At 37.1% G+C, this 27,480-nt stretch overlaps 1 protein-coding gene across 2 annotated transcripts in view; it reads right to left on the bottom strand.

Annotated features, from left to right (window-relative positions):
- LOC126850512 (uncharacterized) overlaps positions 1–22,409 on the bottom strand; it is a 158,352-nt gene extending 135,943 nt beyond the window's left edge. Inside the window, exons 1-2 of one of the 2 annotated variants that reach the window (XM_050593622.1) lie at positions 21,902–22,409; positions 15,447–15,687 (exon numbers count right to left, since the gene is read on the bottom strand). In XM_050593622.1, coding sequence (XP_050449579.1) covers positions 15,447–15,681 — 235 coding nt within the window. In that variant the 5' untranslated portion in view covers positions 15,682–15,687; positions 21,902–22,409. The remainder of the gene's footprint in view (positions 1–15,446; positions 15,688–21,901) is intronic. The other variant, XM_050593623.1, reaches the window with a different exon arrangement.
- Positions 22,410–27,480: the final 5,071 nt, after the last annotated feature.

The raw sequence follows: 27,480 nt of genomic DNA, 5'->3' as shown, positions 1-27,480 counted from the left end.
TGTATCACTTATTTTTATTTTACACAATCATTTCAGACACTCAATGTTGAATTTAACTCGAAAGACAAAAAATGAGGAGTGTTCGCATTGTTTGTTCTCGTTAAAATTTTCCTCGAGTCTCGCTTTTAAAAGTCTCGCGATTAAAATAACATCGCGACGACTAATGGCGACGAAGAAAGTTCACGCCTTAATTTCCAGATAGTTAACGATATTTCGTAAATGGGAGCGTGTACCGGCATTAAGAGAAACATGTCGGGCGTAATCGCATAAAAAGGAATGGATCGCAATTTTTCCTTTCCTACGTGACCCCCTAACTCGACGTCGGCCGTCGTCGTCGTCGTCGTCGTCGTCGTTTCGAGTACGTCGAGTTTTCACGTTTCAGGACGGTATTAAAATTAATGACGCGATCCAAAATTCTCCTTCCTATTTCCTCTTTTCTTCTCAGCGTAATGAGCGTTAACGCGGCGCGTACATTTGTAAAAGACAAAAACAGCTGGATATCCAGCGTTCCTGTGATTAATTGACATCTGATGTTCTATTAATTAAAACAACATTATGCAATGCAAAGCTACAACGTTTATCGAATTTTCAAGAGTTAAAAATTAAAATAAAATTTTAAACTTACTTCTTTCTTAATTTATAACTTAATGCATTATATTGTATGTCAATCAAGATGCATTTATTTACAAAATTATGAGAGTCGAATATTGATTATCCTTATAACTCGTACAAGACATGTAACGTAAAAGAAAAGACATGAAGAAATTGCAAGACTGTCGCATGTGTTCGTTGAGAAAAAAACTCTTTGACTCGCGTTAACGAGTTTTCTCTAGGTGAAACGTAACAATAGGTTGCTTTAAAAGTACCGCGTAGATAGGACGAACGACAAAATTATAGCCGGAGTTAACTCTCGCAAAAGTTTATACGAGTTAACTTATCCCCTGAAGTCTTCACGCGAACGCGAGCGATGCACTTTATAACCGGAGGCCGCCGTGATCTCTCTCGCTGCCTCCTTTAATCACGGACAATGAATTAAGTATGCATTTCTAACTCCGTTAGCTGCTCCAGTAATTTAGTACGCCGGGTGAGGATTAATTAGTATCAGAAGCTGTAATAAGCCGCTGTCGCTGTCTTCGGAACTTACGTTCGGCGGCGATTTATCGCGAACCGACGAGAAATATTTATAGATAAAAAAAAAAAAAAAACAAATACATACAGGGAGTTTCTCTTGCGCGACATACTCGCACGCTATAGGAATAATAAACGAAAAAATATTTCGCATCCAGCACACACACTAGAAGGGCTCAATTCTCATGCAAATGCGAGATGTTCTCTTCCCATCTCTGCCTATTCAACGGCAATCTTTGTTTTATTCCGTATATTTCAAGGGACTGAAATATATATATATATATATATATATATATATATATATATATATATATATGTATGTATGTATGCACTCTGGGGGAGACTGTCTGCTGCTAGAAGAATCGCGCATTAAACTTTTGTCAAGACCTCGACTCTAGAATCTCCTATCTCTTGCCATAAACCTTAATGCCCAAATCGATATTCATTTCGAAGCACCTTGGCAGCGGTGCTTAAAAGTATCGTCGACGCGTTTCGAATAAAAGTCAAGATCTTTTGCGGCATCCATCTACAGAAACGGAATATAGGGCAAACTTACAGGAGAACGCCGCCGTCGCCGGTCCAAACTCATCAATTCAAATAAAACTTTATGAATACGTAGGATGACTCGCGAGACACGAATAATGGTATGCCTCATTCGTGCCCAACGGTCCTTCAAAGCTTTGGTATCTAACTTTGAAATCAAACTAAAACGATGCTATTTTTTCTTCCTACTCTTGAAACATAATGTCTAAAATATATCTAATATAAAATATTAATAATGTAAAAGACGTATTGTGAATAAATCGTGAATGACAAGTGCATGTAATATTATTATAAATTTTATGAAAATATAATAATTATATAAAAATATATTATAAATTATATAATTTATTTTTTTGTGCAAAAAAAATATTCTCTGCAATTTTTTATTTCTACTAATTATAATTTTATTTAAATAAATAAAGTCAGCTATATGTTTGTTATATTATATAAAGATCCACGTAATATATAACACTAAATTATACTTGGTATGCTATCGTGATAAAATTGCGCGCAGCCTGGATATTTCGAGATCCTAACGGACGGACTGTCGACGCGTTTCTCCAAATTCTTTCTGAATTTTCTTTCGCAGACGTAGAGCTTCACTCGTGATGAACGTACACGGACATTAACCCACCGTCACGCGAGGAATTTCTCCGATCGACTTTCCCGGGGAAATTCGGTGTTACGCAGAGCTACGCGAACGGAAATATATTCCGAGCACGTCTCAAACGGGAGAAGATCCACCGACGGACGGTCTCTCCTGTCGGTACCAGCAAGGGAGTTCTCCTTTTCCGTTCCAAGAGGATACTCGTGCTAGAAACTCCGGTGCTTCGGTATTCTCGTACGACCCGCGAAAATCGCGATGCTTTATAACGCCACATTTAACCGGCAATCTTCTCGTCCGTTGCCGCACGCTGGCTAGTATCTGCGAATCCCTTTCTCAGCAGATAACGAAACGCGATCGAAAGAAAACTTTTAATTGCTTTCGTCAGGTGCAAAAAATTCGAGGGAAAGATACAAGCCTTTAATAATCATCCGATCGCCGTGACATTTATCGAAAGTTGCTAGTCTTGTTGTCTAGCCTAAAAAAAAAATGCATGCATCTAACTAAATAAAAATTAGGATTTTTCTTTTCAAAATCTTACAAATTTTCTCTTACATCTCCAACATATAATTGTATATTTCTGTTCACTTAATTATGTACGATTATAATCAGCTATACTGTATGTCGCAGTTATACGCGCAGGTATACACCGATGACAGCCATCTTGCCGCATTATAAATACTTAATTAATTAATCCCAGCAACTCGTAGTTTATTGACGGCAGCTTCTCTGTCCTTCTCCTTTTTCATTCTCGGCCTCGGTTATCTCGGTTACTCACGCGGAAGGTTTAATTAGAGCGGGAGACCTTTATACAGTTTTCCCTTTATACAGTTACACCGAAGAGCAACGTCGTTAGATCTTTGTTGGATCTTTCGCGACGAAAACGAAGGAAAAGGGACGATATGGCTCGAGGAAACCGGCAGCAAAGTTCACGGGGTGTGTTCGTCCCAGGCAGGGTGTTACGGATGACGTGAGTTCTGTCAACTCTCAGTAACCAGAACGAAAAGTTCCGAATTTTCGCTTTCCTTCTTTTCTGTCGAGAGAGTTGCTTCTCTCTCTCTCTCTCTCTCTCTCTCTCTCTCTCTCTCTCTCTCCTTCTTTTTCTCGGCTTTTCTTATTATTCCGATCGGCCGCGAGACACGACTAGATTCAAGAAACAAACGAGGGATGACTCCGGGGAAAGCGGTCCTCGCGGGAAAGCGAGAGTGTATTTACTAGTTTTAAAAGAAATATTAAGTAGAGACTCCCCCACGACGCGACAGTGCCCGCAAGGTAATGCAAGTTGAGTTATCGGTGCACTTTACATAATTTATCCCTCGTAATACTGTCCTCTCTGCGAAATAAAAAGAGAGAGAGAAATTCTCCCGCAGGAAGCCAACATCGATAGAGAATCTGAACATTGTTACACGTGTTTATTCACTACTCCTCGCGAATCGAGTAAACAACGTTGCGCAAACTATCGATCAAATAAAGTGCTATTAAAATGCGATGTGTTCTTCGAAAATCGCCGGAATCCTGGCGCCTCGCGATCATACTTGAAAATGTTTACTCGAGTGCTAAAATCGAGGAATTCTTATACATGTCTATGTATATGAAATTAATAACCGTAATAACCGTATCAAAGAGGAAAACGCGACTGTGAGTTTCGTGCAATTAAAGTTATAAATGCATATATAAATGTTTGCACACATTTCCTCGTTTTGTCATTATCGAATAAAAAAATAACTCAATTGTCAGTTATCATTAAAAAATAACAAGATTTCTTCAATTTTGATATTTTGAACCTGCGAAAATGTCTAATTCAATGTATGTTGAAAATGTAAAAATATGATTGTATTTCAAATAGTCTAGTAGAAAGATGAAGCGTCAAGAAAAAGTGAAACGTACTCTTGCAGGATGTGACGAGATATTGAAAATCTTCACGAATTCACCACGACAGCTTCGGATTGATTTTACGCCAAGATAGGTTTTCATCCATTGACAAGTTTTCATCTGACAATCAGCTGTTAGCATTGCGAGTCGCGAGACGTAGAGACGAGTCGCTTTTGATCGCGCGATATCAACAGAGGATGTACACCAACTAGATAGTAGTATCTCATTTCTCTTCGGGATTTCTCGCGAAATCTTGAACGCGTTTTCATTTCCCGTCGGAAAAAGTGGCGGAAGCCATCTGAAACGGGTGTTGCAAATCCGCCGCTCATGTACGATATGAAATGGCTATATCGCATCTTGTACTAACATCGCCGATAAACGCAAATGCCAACTGAGTATATTTATAATATGATTAATCAAACGAGGAAAACCTCCATGCTTATAAAAAAATGTCAATCTATTTGTACACTATTAACGCGCGTGATAAAAAATTCAAGATGCCGTAAAAATGAAACTTGCAGTAAAATCGCGCGTGAAAGTAAAGCTCCAAATTATATAGTATATAATAATAGAATAATAGAGATATCAAATAATAAATTAAAGATTTTCTCCTCTTTTTGGCGCTTCTCTTTTACCGTTCGTTTCGGAGGCAATCAATGATCGACGTTCAAACGAAATTCGCCGGGTTTGCGTTTGTGAGATAAAAGAAAATTTACATCCGCACTCGATTGTGAGAATGTGCGTGAACGGAATTTTTCGCACGTAACCGCCATTCTTATTCAACGTAACATTTGAACTCGATATATGAATAAAATGATGTACAAAGTCTTTCGCAAATGCTTACTGGTGTTAAACTTAAACTGTATTACAGACGGCAAACTATTACACAAAAAGTATGATAGTTTTGAGATCTTTCTATTAATTTAAAAAAAGCGTTTAAGTTTTCGCTCATCGATATTTTAAGATTGCCGTTATCGTGTAAAAACTCAAACAAGAGGTGCGAAAGGATTATTCAAAATCATCAAAGTTGAGTGGCACAGCTGGCATGAGTCACCCGAGTGCAAAATCCTACAAAGTGAGTCAGTAGTTCAATCGTGTTATCTATGTATAGCGAAGCTATACGTTTCGCATCCTAAATATTCGCTCATAAATTATCGCGGATTCCGGGACAAAATTATGCTCTATGAATCATTCATAGATAAATTGAGAAATTCAATATTAGATCTGTAAGTCTTGCGTAACTAATAAAATTTTTAGATTTCATGGAATATTAATATAATAATTGCACAGTAATATATGCTCTAGCAAATATTTATATTTTAATTAATACTTAATTCGTATCAATAATAAATTTTAACGTAAAAACTACTTTTTAAAATCATTTCGGCGGTTATAGAAAATTGTAAGGCAACAATTATTGTGTATATATATATATATATATATATATATATATATATATATATATATATTCTATTCACAAATCCCTCGTTTGTGAAGGTACATGTATACGTGAACATGACATTCGTCAGTTCATTCTGATGGACGAAAACGCCGTGGGAATCTTCGGGCAGATATCAAATACCATCAGTATGCCTTTCAGATAACGCGACGCCAGCACGTACGCCAAATAACCAGGGCAATTTCAGAAATGAAATTCTACCTACGTAGCACTAAATCGTAATTAATATCGTGTTTCCGCCAAACTAGCTCGTTAATCAAATTTTATTCCGCAACAAGGGCGCATTATTATGACGATCGCATAACCGGGAACGTGGCTCATTACGCAAATGGTAGTCGCAGCGGTAAACATGCGTATACATACATATGTGCGTGTGTACATAATACGTTGGCGTGTGTGCAAAATAGCTGTTGATAGCGCAAGTACGGGTAAGATAGCCTCCAAAAGGGTTAATCCCCTTTCGTAAAGGGACGAAGGAAATAATTTATTAACGAAACGTGTGTATTCATTATGTAATGCTTTTATCAGCGACGGAGATTTGTCGCATGACAAAGTCTATCCGGTTTAAAATAAAAAAATCGGTTTTTGCGGACTTAAAATGTGACTGTGCCATTTTCAATTAAAAATTGAAGCAATTCTGAAAGACGTAATCTCTCCAAAATGTAAAAGATTTACGATTTTATCTAAAAATTTATTAAATTTTAATATTGAATAATATTGTCTCCAAATAATATTTAATTCTATTTTCTGTTTTTTACGAAATAATTTAACAATCATTATCGTAATCGTGTGAATAAGTAAATGGAGTCGTATTAACGATCGCTCTTTAATTTCATTTTATTTTATCGCGTAAATAAAATCGTTTTCCAAAATCAACGGAATCACGAACGACAAGATTCTTGATTCATTTTAGAATCGAAGAGCGAGAAAATGCGGGTGATTTGCTCCCCGTGCCAATCGACGGATGGCGAGAGCTTCGTGAAGAAGGGTGGCACCATTTGAATAATTTCACAGGAAATTACCACTTGACACTGGTTGCTCCTAGATACCGAAGGGATAAGGATCTTTCGACTCTATTTGTCGAGTGTGCGGCTCTATTATACGGCGGGGAATATTAAAATTCAAAGGGAGGATTCCTCTGCTACTCCGATAAAAACGCGATATCATAACGAAGGAAATACGATACAAATGTCGGAGATGCGAAAACGAGGAAAAAAACGCGAAGCGACGTAAGGAGAGGAGATCGTCGCGCGAAAAAAAGTTCGAGTAATGAGTGAGGCAATTATAGCTGCGCAAAATCGCATACGTAAAATCCCGCACTTTGTAATCCAATCGGAAACGGTGGCTTCGCGAATTCACGCAAATGTTCATGAACGGATATTCGGGTACATCGCCGCGCCGTGCTTTCGTCTCGATGTTTTTGTGAATCATGCAAATACATGGGCTCTGCACTGCGACAAAGGAAGAGAGAGTTTTCTCTTTTTTCTTTTTCGTCCTTTTTTGCTCTCTCTCGGAAGCTCGGACATTGATTCGCGCGTAACGTAATCCGAAGCGGTAACAAATGAGTGAGCCGAGTGAAGGAAACGGAAGGCGAATATAAAACAAGTAAAGATAGAAAAATATACATAAAAAAAAAAGTTAGAGAATGAGAGAGAGAGAGAGAGAGAGAGGAGAGGGAGAGGGAGAAATGCAGACGAAGGAGAAAGGAAGACTATGACAATGGATAGAGTTGGGGCTGGTGAGCTCGAGGGCTGGCGTTTATTAAATCAACAAAAGCCCCTCGAGGGATGATTTTCAGATGCGAGTACTACATCTGCTACAGAAAGCTTTCTGTCGTACTTGTTCTCTCTCTCTCTCTGCCTCTCTTTCCCATCCGTCCCTCCTCCCATCTTCTGTCGGTCGCTTGTTCTCTAACCAGGCTCCTCCTTCGTTACACTTTGCGGTTTGTTCTGACTGGCGATTATGACACTGATAAGGGGAAAGATTCGCCTCCGAGAGAAAAACCTCTCAGGATAGTCAGAAGTACCGCGGCGCTTTAATGAATTACTTCAGATTTAAGATGCCTTTCTGTTCTCCGTCTTAATATCGGATCCATTTTATACGTTATGCCCGGGACTCCGGAATTTTCGTCGTTTTTTTCTTTCGCATATAAAACATGATTTATTTAATTCATATTCACATGCTGCTATTTTAAAATGCAACTCTGTTTATATTAAAAACATACATATCATAAGGATGCAGGCTGCAAAAAAAAAAACTGAGAAAGCTCGCAAAATTATTATGATACGCGCGCAATTCCATATTTTATAATGCACGTTGAGAAGCAATGCAGAAAGAGAGATGATGACGTGAAAAGAAAACGTGTTATAGTGGAAAAGATCCCTCGAGTATCAGTCTAAGAAGATTGATCTCGAGCACAAGAGCGCTCGTTCTAATTATCTGAAAACGCATTAATAACGTACACGCGGAAAACTAATTAAACATCACTTATGCGCGCACGCGTGGCTCCGCGCATGTCCCCGGACATATTTCTCGCCCTAGTTCTATTTTCATCGCACAGAGATTCGTCGTGATATAAATATATATATATATATATATATATATATATATATATATATATATATTTTTCGCGCTAACCGCGAGAACGACTCTCTTCGATCGGCGTCGCTCGGTCGCCGCGATGGTAAAATAACGCGGACATCTCGCCGGAAACGTCGTTATTAATGCGCCGTCCATTTCCTGTCGTCGTAAATTATTATCCGCATTATCGCCGTATCGTCGTCGGGAGCGTGTTTACATCGCATGGCATCGGGACAAATCGATACTCGCGCGCGTTATTCCCCGAATTTCGAGTAAACAGATCCGAGATCTTTCTTTGCTCGTCTCCACTTCGATACGTGCTTTTGTGAATGTAACTTTTAAGAATTGAATTTCTTTGACGCGCGAGCAAAAACGTATCTCGTCGAGAATGGCGATCGCGGAAATTAGGACGGATTCAATCTCTATTACAGTAAACGTAATGGTGCCCATCTCGAATCGCGTTATCGCGAGTTGGGTGAAAATCTCGAGTCTCGCTCAATTAACATTACGACTTGAGCAGGCAGTAATTATAAGTCCGCTCACTCTCTTTCTCTCCCTTTACATAACGTTCGAGCAGCAAGATGCTCCACAAAGATGAACCGGCTTGGCTTTTTAGATTCGCCTGAATCTGCGCGTCCAAGTAGGTTATGACGAGGAATAAAATCAAAGAGAAACATTAGCTTAACATTGGATAAATAGGAAAGACGAATATTATTATTTAAGTTTAATAAAATTGTTTATGTTCTTCTCGTGTAATTTATATCCAAGGTGAGGGTTCTCTCACTTAACGCGCGCGTGGAAAATCAATCTTCTTATATAATTTGTAACTTTGGAATTTTTATCCAATTTTCTTTCTTTCTCTAGAGGCAAGTGTAAAACAGTTTTATATATAACTAATCATGTAATATTATAAATGACAATCTAAGTTATTATATATATATATATACATATGTATATATATATTAGTACAGCATAGAATATAACATTCTTCGATACACGATATACTATACTTTTTTTGATAATGCGAGATAAAGTATGCAAACATAAATATAGCGAATTGTAAACAACATGTACTCGTTCGATAATGAGCAACTAAACAAACAAACGGCTGCTTTGAGTGCCTCTTGCGAATAACGAAACAAGACTGACAATGAGTGTCCTACACGCTCGAAACTAAACAGACAAGAAATAGGCCACGAGTTGGACAGACTAAAAATTGCCTCAATCTTTCTGCTCGTCACACACACACCATCTCGAAACACGCGGAATGCTCTTCCGGTTTCCTCAAAGTGTCGGGTGACGAGGGAAAAGCGAAAGCGTCATGATAGAATTGGAGAAGTCGCCTTTTAGCGATTCTGTCAGAAAGTTGTATAACGTCGTCGCTCTTGGCTCGAGTTGTATATACTTTGAGAGGTCGTTGAATTTAACGCGGAATTAACTGCCACGTTATATAATCTTTTCACGAAGGCGAAGGAGAAGCCGGTGATCCGTCGCAGTCACAACGCGCCTTCGCGAAGATCCTTCGCGAAGATTCCAATCTTAACAAATCCGCTGACAATGGGCGCTCTTTCCCTCCTCTCTTTCCCCCAACTTCCCGCTTCTTCTGCTTTTCACCGTCAATATGGGTGCAGCCGGTGTATACGGGAAAAGAGAAATGGGAGCAAAGGGAAAGAAGAGCTCGGCTTTCTCGGTCCGGACTAAAAATACACCTCCTCTTCGTTCCCTCTTCTCTCCCCGTATTCTCACCCTCTCTTCGTTATGCTATTCCTCTGTTTCTCTTTCACATCGTTACTTCCTTCTCGCTTTTTCTGGATCTCTACACCGCACGCTACCTCGTTCGTAGTCCAGTCGACTTTCCCTCTATCCCTCACTTGTACCAAGCCGTCGTTCTAACTATAAATAAATAAAAAAAAAAAAAAGAAAAAAAAAATTACGAGACCACCGCGCGCACGCGATGCGAGTGTCTCGAGGGTAGAATAATTAGAAGCGGTCCTTGACTCATTCGCAGAAGAGAGAACTATCGCGTAAACGTTTTCCACGATTTTCTATTATCAAATTCGGATTTTGGCAGTGTGTCGTTTGTCTTGATTCTATGAGTAAAAACGCATTTCTTTAAAAAAAAGCAACAAATTTTTAATCATTCCCCTTACGTCGTATTTTTGCACCTTATATAAAATCTTTTTTAAATATTAATCTGTTTTTAATTGCAATCCTCAGAAATTAAATATATGTTATTTTCTTAGTCATTTCACACGTATTTTTTTACTCAGCGTCATCGAGTCGAGAATCTTGTTAAAGCGAGAATAAAATCTGACAAAGAAAAAGAAATGTTTCAGAGGCAGACACACGGGCGAACATATATATTTTGAAAGTTTTTGAAAAGTTCTCGCGAAATTAGCTTACTTGCGCTTAAGTTTTATGTACGAGGCATCATTCGCAGCAACTTTATCCCGTTTTCCTTCCGATCTCCGCTTCGTGCTGTATGGCGTGGCCTCGTTCCAGAGTCTGCTGCTTTACCTCTTCAGCAAAGTTCCAAGACATTCTGTCGGCGGTGTCTAAACGTGGGAAACTCTCTCTTTCTAGTTGAGAAATCTACAGTGCATTGTGTATGTCGAGTTATATCGAGCACCCTCCTGCGCTCGATAATCGCGTTCACGTGATTAAATCTTGTCGAACAAAAAAAACTATCACAAACTGTCACTCTTTCGATACGAGTAATTTTAGTCTCAATATATACGCAATTACAAGTCACTATATATTACTAAATGATTTCCAGCCGTAATAGTATAAATTAATATAACATTTCGTCATTTTATTAATATTTTGTGATAATAATATAAAAAAAATATATATATTTTTTTTAAATATTTATATATGCCTTTCTCTCTCTCTCTCTTTGTTTGTCTCTCTTACAAGTAAAAGTATAATACTTCAGCATTCTAGATCTTGAATGATTACAAATGAAAGATTATTTACAAGAATTAGTGAATCTATGCTCGCGCACGTAGACATGGCAAGCTGGCGCTCACCGGAGATATTTTTGGTCCGCCCTATACGCGTTAGATGATTCACGCTACGGGAAAGAGAACACTCAACATCCAAGAAGACTCAAGGATGAATTGCGAGTACACGCATAAATACGTGCATTTAAATTCAGAGCGCGTTTGCAAAATAGTACACGCGATACCTTTATTAAACATTTATTCCATGAAGTCCGCGAATTGCCAGTGACAAGGGGAAAAAAACGTTTTTTCTTGTCGCTGTTATATGGGAATCTATTAGCATAGCGGGAATAGGCAAACTTTCGCATACGTCGGAGTGTTTTTTGACTTGCCGCGATCCCTTTTTTCCCGCGCAAATAGCCCAAACTTTCGATGTGTATCATCGTCGTGGAATAAAAGCGCGGCGAACATATTATGGAAAACATATTGCCATAATAATGCCGTCCCACGTATGAGATAAAAATCTCAATATCGAGCGACGCTTTTTGCCGAGAGAACAATTTATTCGCAATGGAACGATTATTGTATCAATATATCGACGTATGAAAACGCAATTATTTGATATACTTTTGTGAATAGAAAATGTGCACATTTGATGCTAAAAGATGTTATTATAGAAGATTATGATGTATATAAATATACGTTGGCGTCATATTTCCTGCTATTCTTCTTTTCTCTTTGTTTTAGCAAAGCATAAAAGATCAAACGTCATTAAAAACATATTTTTAAGCGTAAAATCAAATTCGCGATTCTCAATTAAAGCATTTCGCGCAGATTACGTTTTTATGTCCGTCAGAAAATAATTTCCCATTTCCGTGCACCGCGCAAAGACGTTTACAAGATTTTCCTTGTTATTCGATATAATTCGTTCTACCTCTGAAGAAGATATTTGTTCGCCATTAGCGTAGTGTCTACTGTGCATTAGCGACGCTATTATTATATCGTGCTTGCTTTGCAGATACTCGCACGCGGTAACAGCGCGTCCCTTTGTTCCTCGTGGATACGTGCAAGTTACGAGAAGCTCGAGTGACCGAGTCAAATGCGCATTTATTCTAACCTGGTTCAGTTATGATAGTTTCAATGTGTTTACATATAATTCTCATTATTTAGTTAAGAGCTACTTTTCTTTAAATGTGCCAATTCTCAAGATACACGATGCGTTATTTCTTGCCATACAGAATGTACGTCAATATTATTAATTATAAAGGCTGTCTATCGAAAAGAATACTTATTTTATTCTATCAATTTTTCTTGTCAATTAGATATTATTATCTCATTCCATTTTCAGAAATAAATAAACTTTAAAGTACTATCAAATGTAATATCAACTAAAAACTATTTTTATTTAAAAAATTTTATCTTTTTACGAATAAAATATATGATTAAAAAATATGATGTATCGTGTATCTAGATTCGATTACACGTTATCGAGTAATGATTGCGCGTGCCTCCATCTAAATTCAGAGTTCAAGAACAGTGACAAAGAGAGGGAAAGAGAAAAGATAAATTGAAGAATGGACGAAAAAAAAAAAAAAATTGAAAAGAAACACAGCAACGGAAAGAGGAAAAAAAAAGAAAAAAGACTCGAATTAAATCGACCATATCCGGAGCCATGAAAGGAAAACAACGACAATGCGCGGGCAACAGTTTTACGATTCAGACGCACGACTGAAGAAATGGCGGAAACGACGGAGAGTGTATATACGACGAGAGAACGAAGAGATGCGAATTCCATTCCATTAGTCGGCCGTTAACGATCGAACGTGTTCGCTCGACTGTGTGCACGCAGGATATATCCACAGAGAGGTTCTACGGAATGCGGAGAGAAACCTACTACCCGTCCTCCGTATCACCCCCGTCTCGTGCCTCGTACGTCCCGCGCGATTTCTCCCCGGGACGGCGTAAAGGATTTTCGATTACGTTTTGTCCCTGCTTTTGTTCCGCTCTGTTCGGTTTCGAGCCCACTTCACGTGGCCCTCCCTCCCTCCCTCCTTCGTATTATACGAGAAAACTCACAGCCTTCCTCTCCCCTCCGATTCTTTATCTAACCATCCTTCGGGATCCTCTTTCCGGACAAAACCTACGCATTTTTCCCGATTTTTCACGCGTCGCGCCTCTTCCTTTTTTCTGTAATTAACGCGCAAAACTTTTCGCGAAATTTATTTTCCGGAATGAATCGCAACGTGGCTGTTGAAGTTATGATCAAGACAAAGTCTGATAAATTTTTTGATTGCGATAAAAATAAATAAATTATGAAAGTATGTATATTCGAAAAAAAAATAATACCATTCATTAAACAAATCGTATAAAATTTTAAAATAAAAAAATAACTTTTATATATATTGTATGTATATGCAGCATTTTTCTCTTTAATTAAACTATATTATAAAAATACAATATTCCCAATTATTATCCAGCAGATATTTTTCCCTGATGATCCAAATTCATTTATGTATAAAAATACAATAACCGTTATTTTTAAATTATATTCGAACAAAATATTTCAGGAAATATTTCGAATCACGAACTACCAATACGGAGAATAAATTCGGCGAAAGAAGAAAAAGCGGCTCTTCGGATTCTTCTCGTCCACTGCCGCCGAGAGCGATCTCTCCGCTGGAGTCTGGAAATTGAATTTCGGCGGCGCACACGCGGTTTTCTAATTCGAATTTGAGGTTTTCTCGCGGAACATTCGCCCTCGTACATTCGGCAAAACGGCCGGATCAGATCCGACGGAATTTATTCGACTTTGTTACATGAGGAAAGGGACTAGAGCCGGGCGTTGTGGGAAGCGGAGGAGAAAGAGAATGGTCGGGGAGACGAAACGAGAACGAAGGATCACGACCACAGACACCAAGTGAAAGCGCGAAACTATGGAGACTAACTGGTGGCAAGAGGGGTTGCGAGGGATTTATAGACCGATGAAAACTTACGACACTTGCTCGTGCTATGTATAGGGTGTTTCGGTTATAGATAGCGATTAAAATCAAAGATCTTCAACCAAGCTTGTCGCTTGTTGACAACAGTATGAAAAGATCATCTATGCTCGGAAAAAATAGAAAATTTTACATAATACTTATACCAAAAATTCATTTATATAATAAAAAGATTATTATTAATTATTATAAGAGAGAGAGAGAGAGAGAGAGAGACACTCCATGTATTATACATGCTCTGTCATCTTTAGAGGCACGCGCAAAAACATCTCAAATTCATGTCAGACGACTGCGAACGCCAGTGGCGTAATGCGATAATTCCCAACTTCTCCAATTATCGTTTCCCGCCCACCTTTGCGCCTTTCGGGTCGAAAGACGCAACCGAGAAAGGAGATCGCGAAGAAAATAAACCCGCAGAATAAGGCTCGGGCTGCTGACGTTGCCCGAAATCGTCCGGGAGAAATAAGTATTCGCCGTGATCGGAATCGCGCGATATCTGCGGGGATTTGATCGAATTAAAGTTTCGATGGTGAGACGCGTGAGAGAAATTGTCGTCGAGATGAGAGTCGATAAGCCGACAGACAGCTCTCGCGAGAGAGAGAGAGAGAGAGATCTCATTAATTAAGAGCGACGCTGCTCTTTTGCGGATGATCGTGTAGATTGAAAATAATTAAAAAAGTCTAACTCTTATCTCAGATCTTTCATCTCAGCATTCTCAATAGATGAGATTCGAATCATTCCGGAACAATTTAATCTAATTTTACATAACGTCGCGTTTGATTAAAACCGTTTTTGACATCCTAGTACGTAACGAGAGAAGTATATTCAATGTGCATATTTTACATTTCAATCTTCATTCGAGATGCGCGTCAGATCCAAATGCGTTACAAATGATATATTAGCCTTTAAATTGAATTTGATCACCGTAGAAAAATAACTCTTAATCTGTATAACTGTTTGTAATTCTCTTTTCGTATATGCAAATTATATCATTTAAATTACTTAAATCTAACCATCAAATATTTCTGTGGCATTTATCCTAAAATGTATGGTACTCATGCTTTCCTTTTTTTTTTTTTTTTGTATTTCTATCAATATATAACATGCAAATTTTTTGAAAGCATTTTCGAAGAGACAGATGTAATAATATATCTTTCAGTGACAAAAAAGTAAAATTGGGAAACAAATTAAAAAAAATTAAATTGCTCAGAATAGCTATATACATATATAGCGGCGAGTACTAAGTCTTAGGATTATCATGCCCTTGTTTTATGCACGACGAATCGATCGAGGTCATTTGACACCAACAAACTAAAACTCACCGATCAGTTTGCCAAACTGCGCCGGGGGCTTCCACTCCGGATAATGTCGCGGGAATCGCGCCCTCGACCAGTAGGTCCTCAGGATAACCTTGTAAAGCGCCAACTTGTCCTGCTTGTCCTGCTTCTCCTGTCGGTCCTGGGCGTACGATCCGCATTGTCCGTGGACGGAGAGAAATCGCGTGGCCAGCAGAAGCAGCAAGAGCACCGACCACTGGTGCCACGTGCCACGAGACATCCTGCGCTGACATATCCACAAGGTAGAGAAGGATAAAAAATAAAATCGCCGAGCGCTATTAGTCCGGCCGTGGCGCGCGGCATGCACGCGACACGTGTTAACATCCGCCGTACGTTCGCACGCACGTATGTGTACGCACGTGTTGCATACTTGAGTCGCTCATTCCGTAACGCGACAGCGCGATGGAATTCGACACGCGCGCGCGCGCCTCACATCCGACAATTTTCCAGACCCTTATGTGTGTTTGTGTGTATGTGTGTGCGCGCGCAAAATATTAAGAGAGGAACGCGAAACTTTTAAGTGCTCCATATAAGGAGACGTCAAGGGAAGATAAAGCTGCGAAACGACCTACTAGTAGATGCAACTACTTCGGATAGTAATTTCTACCGTTACTACTACACGATACCGTTGGGAAAATATAAAGCTTATCTTTTATCGGTGAGCTAAAATAAAATGAAGTGGAGCAACAATTCATCATGTCCTTGCGACCGTACAATCATCTGTTATAACCGTCGGTAGGAGAATACTTCGTCTCTACAACTATAAGCGAAAAGCCATTGTCTGTATCTTGCATAATCGAATAATCATAGTGTCCGAATACAAGGAACACAAGGAAGAATATATAAAAATAAAATATAGTTTTAATTAATTTTCATTATTTAATTATAATCTCTCTCTTTTCGCAAAGAATTTTTCGCCGAACAAAATCCTGTCGCTTAATTAAATCGCAGTGTATATTTTACTTTCGTAGAATTTTAACCTTTTTATTCCTTTCTCAAAAATCTCGTCAAAAATAAAAATCAATTTTAAATTCATCAAATAATTCATCACTAATGAACTTCTTAAGAAAAAGAAAGATCTCTCCATTTTTCGATTACGATAATTAATGACGTAATACTCTGAGGCGAGCGGTGCGAGAAACACGCACGATAATTTAAGATAATATTTCAAAAGCGAATATGCATTGCTTAAAAATTATATTGTCGAAAGTAATTTCGAGGTGATAATCCAGTTTCGATGCAGTAAACAAAATTGATCCTAAGGCATGTCAATAAAAGAGAGAGAAGGCGACGCGCTTTTTCCTCGCGTAACTGCTGAATAATTCAGGGGCCGCCGAGAGCTCAGTGGGGGTCGTCGTCTTTGGGGTTCTTGGGGTTCTTTTACATGAACGTAATCAAAAGGATAACGTGATATTACCGCGCGGACGAATAAAGTGCCGCGTAAAAGGCGATGTTCGGTCGGTTCGTACCATTACATTCCCCCGGATCCTCCCCCTCCTTCCACCCCTCTCCGTCCGTTGCGCATAAGAACGTGCCGATTTTTTTGCTAAGTGAATCCATTATTCGATGGAGAAAGAAGGGAACGAGCGTTTCTCAATTATCATTTCACCCGCAGAAACGGTCGGGAAAAAATGTCCGCCGTAAAAAGAGGCGCGCGTAGCTAGCAGGCTAGTTTCCTCCCGCACACATATACACGTATATACTTCACGAATCGCATAAATTTCGTTTTTAAAACCTGCATAAATCTATCAATCGAAGATCTCGGAAACAGTCCCTCTCGTCCCGGATGCGAACGACGACAACACAATCGGCTACGCGATCGTATCTCGCGACGGCTTCGTGTTTACATATGCAGATCCGCGAATTCAAAATTCAAATCACATTCGAATCGCTTCCGACAGGCCCCGACTTTGGCCAACCAATCGTGTCATCGCGAGTCGTCGAAATTTTACGGCGCTTCCGACCCGCTTTTTTCCGGCTGACCACCACTCGGCTTCAAGAAAAATCGCGTCGCTGGAATCGTTCCAATACCGGATTTCGAAACGATTGGCGATCTATCATGTGGCACCACTTAATATTTGACAGAATATTTCTATCTTGAATAGAATTCGTCAAGTCATTACTATTATTTCTGTGTATATATTATAAATAATTTAATATTTATACAAATACAATAATTTAATTAATTCATATATACATATGTTGGAAATTTTTTTTGCAGCAACTTTGTACACAATTTTTCATAGAAAGATAAAAATGCAATATATAATAAGATGTAGACATGCTTGATTTTGACGATAAAATTATACACGACTGATATTTTTCATCAAATTTTGTATTGATTGATTTATGTTTAAGAAATTAAACATGATTATCTGCGATAAAATTTATATAAACATTTCTGTGCTGTATTATAAGTATTTTAAGAAAGAAAGAAAGAGAAAAAAAATTGTACATTTAAAAATGTTAATTACGGCGTTAAAACTTGGACGCTCTTTCGGTAAACATAAATTTCTGCTTTTAAAATAACCGTCCTGTATTTTGTCGCTAGCCTTTCTGACGAGAGGCTAAAATGTAAACCGAACAGTTAATGAAAAGCACACGAAAAATATTTATATCCCTCAAAATTTGACCAACTTCACGAACTTCCACCGTTAAATACTCCTTTTCACCCTAGGAGCAGTGAGCTAACTACAAAACTTTCCATGTTTCCGATTCAGTATTGATCACAACGCTATACGATTGTAAGAAACCGAATGCAGAAACAGTATTTACGAATTCAATTTATTTAGTAATTCATTTATCACGTCTTTTAAATACTAATTTTTACTACCTACCTATAACAAAGAACTCATTTTACATGTTATTATTATATTATTATATTATCTTTAAAATGCTTTAAAAAATGTCCGTGCATATCACATAATTTTATTTCTCTTTAATATAATTTGCATTTAATCTTTTATTAAAAAATTTCTCGGTCCTTTTTAAGCTCCTAGAATAAATAGTAGAATAAATATAATTTGCAATCTATTATAAAACCACTAAAAAATCAACGAAAATTATGAGGCAAAAAATATTCATATTAATTTCTCCTCAACCCGAGAAGACTAATCCACTCGAAATTTTATAATCCCTTTACCTATCGCAGAAAAAAATATACGCGTACACTCTTTCGCTCTATTTTTCTCCACGATATATCAACGTTGATGAACTGGAGCAGTAGTGAGCCGAGTTAAGTTTTTCCTTCACGGAAACTCAATTATATTTTTACGCGAGAAAATATCTGTGGCAAATATCTCGCAAGAGACCTGAATTCGCGGCTCGCGTCAGTACGCGTTGCGTAAGTAAAAATCCGTAATTATAGTACACGCTCTTGTGAGTCGGACTGAGATCCATCTCGAGGGACGTGCTCATCCGAGGTAGAATTCCGCGGAACGTTCTTGCGATCGACCGGGGAAAGAGAGGGGGGGAAAAGCAGGAGGTGGAAACGTTATTTAACCGCGGTGGTGCAAGTCGCCGCACTCTCGGAATAGCAGCGGCAGTTGGATAACTAAAAACCTTTTTTGCGCTTTACATTTCATTATGTTTCATTAGCGGGAAGGTAGGTGAAATAATTTACGCGCGAGCCGCGAGTTATGATTCTATCCCCTCTCCCCCCCCCCTCCCTCTGCTCGCGCAAACGAGTACCGACCCACCCCTCCCTCCCCTTCTCTCTCTCTCTTTCGCGTCATATGGAGGATCTGTATTGTTCGTTTTTCAGCTCCGGTGACCTTATTCCGTCATCATTGTCGTCGGAAAAGTTGGAGCGACGACGGTCGAGGGAAATTGCGACGGCGCTGTACAAACGACCGCGGGTGACGTAGAGAACTTCAGACCCGGGGTCCGTGTTTTCCCGAGGTCGGGCGGTTGATTAATTTAATGGCCGCGGGAGCTGATTCCGCTATCTCTCTCTTTCTCTCATCTCTATCTCTCGTCGGTCTATTAGCGCGATTCTCCGCCCCGGTGTCTTCGAACTTCGCCTTTCCGCGCTTTCCGGTAAGCAACAAGTTGTCGCAAATCTGATTATTTGTTGGCACGTAAATAACGAAAAGCCCGGGGATCTTGTCCGAGGGGAAGGGGCTTGCGTGAATTTGGAGGATGACGTCGCGCAACGTTTCACGGATAAATCTTAGTTAATCGTAAACAAACAGATGGAAAGGATTATCTCTCCTCAAGGCAAGATTACTCGAAGAAATTTGAAAGTAAAATTATTTTAAATTCCTCGATGCAATCGCGATAACTTTATTATTTTTATGTATATTCATATTTGATCTCTTATGTATTCCAATTATTTTGTAAAAAAAAAAAACAATCAATTTTATTTTTCATAACCTTTGATGCAATCATAATAGGTTTATTATATATATATATATATATATATATATATATATATATATTTTTTATCGACTTTTATATTCCGATCATATCGTAAAAATCAATTGTATTCTTCGTAATTTTAATGAGCATCGTCGTAATATCATAAAAATAGTATTTCCTATGTAAACGTGGTAGAAACTATGTCTTCATACGTTCATAGTTACGGATAATTGGCTTTGGAAAATTAATACTCCCATGCATTGAGGAATCTGAGACGGAACTAGATTTGGAGCCGGGACGAGCTCGAATTAAGGGTTCCAAATCGTGGTTAATGGAATCCCCTTCGCTAAAATCTGAGCTGTGCGTCGGGTGAATATACGTAATAGTTACTGCGTAATAATAATCTTAACTCGCGCGGATACACAACTCGGGTTACACAAAAAGCGAGCTCTCGTCGGATGGCAGGTATCAAATGTCATCAGTTAATGAGCTATAAAACGGAATATCCTAACGTGTATCGAAAATCTATTTTTTTTTTATACCATTAAGAACATACGCATTACCAGAATATACATAAAATAAAAATTCACATCACACGACTTTCGTCTAATTAGACATTTACTTTGAATTATAATAAAAAAGATTGTGTAAATCATAAGTAAATATATTTACTATTCTGAATGCAAAAAGGATTAAGGGACTTGAAGATGATTATACATATAAGATAACTGTGCAAGAGCAAAGTCGTGGCAGATATTAAATGTCAGTTAATGAGCCATAAAACGAGAAGTATGCCATGAGATATATTTAAAGTTTATACTTTTGTATCATTAAACATTTCAAGAAAATAAAATAAAAATTTATATTATACAGTTTCTGCTTAAAATAAAATATTTAGTTAGATTTATAAAAAATATTGTCTTAATTATAAATAAATATATTCCACACTTTGAATTACAGAAAAAAAACCGAACATATTTTTCATGATTGGTATATAAATCGGATAATTATGTAAGAAAACAAATGTTAAATATCATATATTATTAATTAGTTTCAATTAATCATCAATTATCAAACCATAAAAAACGAATACCATGATATATATATTAACAATCTATTCTTTTGTGTTTTATCAAGCTATATATTAAATAAAATAAATAAATAAAAGTTTATATGATTGAGCTTGTATCTAAGATTAATTATTTACTTAGAATCATAATATAAAGCATATGGTAATTGTAAATAAATATATTTGCTATTTTGAGTTGTAGAAAGAGGGGCCGAATATTTTTCACGATCGGTATATAAGTCGGATAACGGATAAAATAAAACGAAATAGGCAATACTATCGACGAGCTCGATAGAGAAAACGGAAAAAAAAAACTGTATACACGCTTCTCGGAAATCGTTGGCGACGCATCGGCGCGTCTCAATTCCATGTAAAAAGGACTCAATCTTCTGTTTACCTCGACGCTGAACGAATAGCCGCGGTCAAAGGACTTGAGCTTATTCGTGGAAAAGAGGGAGAGTGGCAGACTCGCTAAAAAATGTTTTTGAAAACAAATTACCTTTACCTGCGCAAATCGTGTCTATCCGCAATCACTTACACCCGGTGGGTAAAATAATATATTTGTTACAAAACCTCTTTATAAAATGCATTTACTATTCAATATTTTCTACGAGGTGTTTTCAAAAGTGTTTTGTAAAAGTGTTTTTTTTACAGACTATCAAAATTGAAAAATATAACTCGACACACACAAAAAAAAAAGGGACGTGCTCTGTGTTTTACATGAAGTTACTACGAACGATTTTTCGCAATAAATATGGCGTATGTGTGTGTGAAGGTGTGCGCGAAAAAAAAACGTTACGACCAATTTCTCGAGTCACGCGAAAAAATCGCGATTTTTATCCCCGGCAGATGAAATTCTAAACCGTACGTGGTAACATGATATATTGACGAGTACCAAGTTGCAACAACGATCTATTCGCACAGCGTTTTTCGAAAGTGCGTCTTTGCGTACAAATCAAACACCGAGATAATAAAAATCGATAAATTAACTTCGAAACGCAACGCTCATTACCTTTTCGACGATCCGTCACACAAACACCTTCGATTGAGCCTCGTCCCCAGCTTCCGTCTGCAAAATATTCTTCTCGGTCTCCGGGCTGGAGGTGCGTGAGTGAAATGGCGACAAGACAGTACTGGCGGGGGAAAAAAACACTTTTCACACGTATATATCACACAGACATCGCATCGCGGATCGTATTACGAGTCGCGGGGGGAAAAAGGGGGAGGAACGACGAGAAAGAGTTACTCCTCTCCTGATCGACTGCGTTCACCGAATTTACAACGCGAGATTTCCACCCATTACCTTCCTCTCGAAGAAGCGCCGCGACGACGAGGACGACGAAGACGACGAAGACGAAGATCGGCTCCCGCCGACACGCGCACGAATTTGGTCACGGACGAGGAGGATTCCGGGAGAGGTTCTCACGTTTCACACAACCAACGCGGCCTCGAACCGCACCGATCCACACGGTCCGCAAGTCCCCCTCTAGCCGGGTGACGGGGATACACGATGCTTTCGAGTCGAGGGTCGCCGCGATACTGCGAGCGAGCGGGGCCGCGCTCGCGAACCTTCCTCCACCGAACGAACGCCCGCGCAATCCGCCGCGCCGCCACTTACGCCGCTACAGTTGGTCTATTTCAAACTCGCGCCCTTTCTCGCGCCTATTTTCCGCTTGCACAAGTAATTGCGCGTTCGCCGTTCAAAGTGTTATCTTTGACAATGCTTCTTCTTCACATATTCAGAGAGATTAGTTTTCTTCTTGTATGAAAAATTCGGAGATATTGGATCAAACGTGCGTGAGTATTACTCAATTCCCATTACTCTGATAAATGGCGAAATAGGATTCTCATGCATTCTTGCATGGAATGCGAAAAGAAGGGTTAGAAATTTTTTTGATATTTAAGCGCGTCAGTATTTTTCGAAGTAAAAAATATCATGGGTCATGAGTGTTTTTTCCTGAGAAGGAAAAATCTTGAGAGTGCTATAGTACTTATATTTTTTTTTGCACGTACAAAATGCAAGTACAATTGATAGAAATTTTTCATCTTCACGAATGAGATTTCTTTTATCTATAGCAAACCTTCTATGTAACTTTTTTATTTTTCAAATACATCACTTTTTTAATTCTTTTTTATAATTTATTATCTAAATATTAAAATAAAAAATCGTTCACCGATATGCGGCAGAGTATACAACGAATAATTTCATGAGTCGTAAAAAATATTTGAAAAATTAATATATATACGTTAATAAAATATATATCAGAACATATAATACTTTACAATAGTTTATACGGTATATAAAATTAGAAAGTAAAATTCTATCTGATTTGTGTCATGAATTAAAGATTGTTTAAAGCGAATTTATAATAATTATTGCACGCAAATAAATATTTAAGCAGTGAAAAAGAGAGACAAATATAAATAAAAAATGTTATATAATCTTCAAAAAATATAATTTTTCTTGGATATAAACTTTTGTAAAATGTGATATACATAAATAAAAATCTAAGACTTATTTAAATAATTTGAATATGTATAAATCTTAAATGCGTTTTTAAAATTTTTTTTATATATGCCACATTTTATAAAAATTCATATTTAAATAAAATTGTTTTTTTTGAAAATTATGTAATATTATTTATTTAATTTTTTTTTTAAATGTCCATTTCCTGGACATTTCTGTTATAAAAATATTAATTATAAATATTTTAAGTAATTTCAGTTTAAAATATAGATAACATTTTATGACGCGCAATGATGTAAAATACATCAACGATATTATCACGCGAAAATAGAGCAATTAATTTTACACGAATAATAAATAATATAATCGTGTTTCCACAAGTGAGTGCCACGAAGGAGTAGCTGCAGAAGAAACGAGCAAGACAGGAGAAGGAGGAGGAAATCCGGAGAGACATCAGGCGACAATGGAGCAATTGTGCGGTGAGTGTATTTTATCTATTTATTTATTTTATTATCTATTATTAAACTAATTTAAATACATTTATACATAATAAAATATATGCACAAGATATAAATTACTTGACATAGCGATTACAATATATACGTATATCAACATTGAAATTAAAAAAGGATGGCTTTAAATAAATTATGCATATTGGAAACTGCCGGAAATATATTGCAAATCCGATTTTCTCGTATAATTGTTCTTTATTTAATTATTAAGCGTGTGTTTTTATAATACAATTCATTTCTTTACCATCATGGATATGAGTGCGCTACGATAACGTAAATGCGATATATTTCAAATTTAATATTTGATATTTAATGCTAAAATACATGGATAAACGTATTCAATTCTTCGGTTGCATTACATTGTAAAATATCTATTTTTACATTTGCACGGTCTTTTACGCTTACATATAAGCAAAGTCGTAAAAAGGTACGAAATACTTACCGCGAGAAAGCAATGCTATTTTCTATACTTTATTTCCGGAGTCAGAGTTGGATACAAATAACCATGCATATTGTTGGACGTACATCTGCGAATAAAGTTTACCAAAGGAGAGTAGCGAAAAAAGTTTCAACAGAAGAAGGACGATTGATTTGCGAACTTGCGATGTAAATTCGGTATATTTTGTTATCGAGGCGATTTTAAAGTCATGAATTATTAAATTTTCAATGAATAAAATGTTTCTAAATGTCTCGCGCCATGTTTCGCAAGTACGTCAAGTTTTATTTCGTCAATTCGGTACAAGACACTCTTAATTTTTATTCATCGAGTGACATCATCTTTACTACCATCTGCTGAAATTTTTTCAGTTTTTTTTTTTTAAATTAATGTTGATACATTTATTAATAAATAGAGAAATAAAAAAGAAACAAGTATTAATACTATGTTATAATGATAATGTTAATAATGTTAAAAATGTTTTTATTTAAATTGCTTCCTTTGAAATAATATATATGGCTTTGAATAATATTTCATTTCATATTTAATCTTTTCTAAATAATATAAAAGATTATTGAAATATTTATGTTGTATATGCCGTGTCGTTATGTACGTGGTATTGTACAACGCAAGGCAACGAATGAATGTCTATCCAATGAAATACATTTCCCCGAATTGTAAACAAGCGATTTTCATTGAAAAACTATTTTCCCATGCGCAATTTCCGCATGTCGTTTTTCCGCACTCGCGCGAAATTTCGCTGAGCTTTGCTTCACCGAACAAATGAATTCCGCTGCAAGCATCTCCGCCTCAAACATACGCATACAAGTTTGCTGTTTCTTTATTTACACTTACAGATGAAACTCTTTCTACCGTAATATTCATCTAGTCTGAATTTAACGTAAGAGCAGATTAAAGAACATAGTCATTATAATTCGCGTAATTATAAATATAAAAAAATACATTGAAATGCGTGTGTGATAATATGAGAGAAATATTTACAATTATAATGAAAATGAAAGAAATTTACATAATAAATATTTATTACAACTACAAACATTAAAATACTATCATTTTCTGCGTTGAAAACTTATTAAAATCAGGATGCTATTTTACATAAGTAAATGTCTATTCTTTTATTAATGATTTTTAGAATCTAATGAGTTTGTACCACTCGGGGAAAAGTATATATTTGACACAGATATTTTTACTGATTGTGTCCGATCATGAATCTTGAATATTTCTCATGATAAATAATAATGCCACGGCAACGCGAGTACGTAAGGAGGAAGCAAACGCAATTTACGGTAAGACGCGCGCCGCACATCAAGGGAACGCTCGACTTATGAGAGGGGAACTAATTGTTAATTATGTCTGCCGGTAGATACATACACGACTAGGGGGACTATGCGAAGCGAGTGGAGGGATGAAAAGGGAATTCCAACGCACGACGATCTAGACGCATGAGGAGGACACGCAACACCCAACACGTACGCAAACAAATACAAGCACACGAACGTGCAAACACAAATACACGCGTCGTAAGCGCAAGCGAGGGTGCGAGATAGGAAGGGAAGAGCGGGCGCGAAATGGCTGGGAAGGAGAAGGCTCTAATTCGACAAAGCTTCGTCATTACGGCGCGTTTGTTCTTACCCCGTTGCTCTCGCTCCTCGGCGGACAAAGTGAGATGGGGATCGATGCCGCGGAACGAACAACGAGAAACGACGAGCAGTCGGTGAGGAGACGGAAGGAAGCGCCGTTTAACGGAACGCCGCCGCAGTCGACGCGATCGTTTCCCGAGAGCCACTTAACCGAAATTATCCGATCTGATGGAGGTGAGAGAAATCGCCGTGTCTGATCCTCGGGGCTTGATCGAAATCCCGTGAAACACCTAATATTGATCGCGGATAAGCTATAGTATTGAGAGTCGATACACGATGGAGATTGGCATTGAGATTATGATCGTTATCCTCGACAAGCTATATAACGGCGATGGAATGAAATTGATATTCATCGAAATATGTACGTGAAAATTCGTGCATTAATAAATTAATGCAGAAGGTGAATATTATACCGCGAATAAACGAGAATGTTTTGATTAACTAAATTAACTAAATATACGTGTATTAAAATCTACCGATCTTTTAAGTGATTTTTTACACAAAATTAACATTATACAGTCTCTTAAATTGAATTAGTGAAAATGTCACTAATTAAATTCGTTGATCTTTACGTGAAATAAATCACAGTTTGCTCCTCCATGCTCCACTGATTACGGCAATAAGAGTCTATTAAAAAATAAATAATAACCGTACATATTTGTAAAATATAACTTTTAAAATTTTTATTTATTTAAAAAATGTAAAACATATATAATTAGTATTGACAAATTCAAAGTTATATTACATATTATACTATTTTACTTTTAAGATAAGATACAAAATGAATAAAACTCTTGGTCAAAAAATTTCTTTTTAACAAAAAATATATTATTGTATAAAAATTTATTTCATATATAATATTATAAGACGCATTTTTTTTTTAATGTCACTGATTGAAACAGTTACCATTAATTTTTCTTCTCAATAAGATTTCACTGAATTACTCTTGTGTATTTATAACTGAAACTATCAGTGATTTATTGTTTTAATAATAATACATTGATCATATTCAAGAGAGCAATATATCGCGTTTATTTCTAATTGATCTCATAAAGCATAGAAAAAAATAGGTTATATGAAGAAATACGCAACGGATTGTATCAGTTTTAAAATAAAGTTTTCAATATAAGATTAATTAGTTATCATAGTTCAATGCTATTGCAATAGCTAGATAACTAAAATTAAATACAGCATTATGTAAATTTTTATTTGGTTTGTATCGGAAAATCATTAGGTCGTCCCATTTATTAAAAAGTTTTAATTATCGTGCTGAATTTCACGAAAAAAAATGTCATTAAACTATCTTGCATAGTAAAATAAATGGTGGCATCTTTCTGTACTAGTTAACAGTGGCCGCAAATAACATCAGCATGTTTCATGCATGCTAAATTAATGGAACAAGGTTATCTCTCTTAAAAAGTCTTGCTAAATAACCGCAGGGACTTGACAATGTCAACAGAATTTCATTTTTATACTTGAAACTATTAAAGAACAGTTTTATCTACGTGCTTGCAA

The sequence above is a fragment of the Cataglyphis hispanica genome, chromosome 6, assembly GCF_021464435.1.
Source record: "Cataglyphis hispanica isolate Lineage 1 chromosome 6, ULB_Chis1_1.0, whole genome shotgun sequence".
Classification (NCBI taxonomy): Eukaryota; Metazoa; Arthropoda; class Insecta; order Hymenoptera; family Formicidae; genus Cataglyphis; species Cataglyphis hispanica.
The sequence above is the reverse complement of the archived record's forward strand: the minus strand, read 5'-3'. Positions and strand labels throughout refer to the sequence as shown.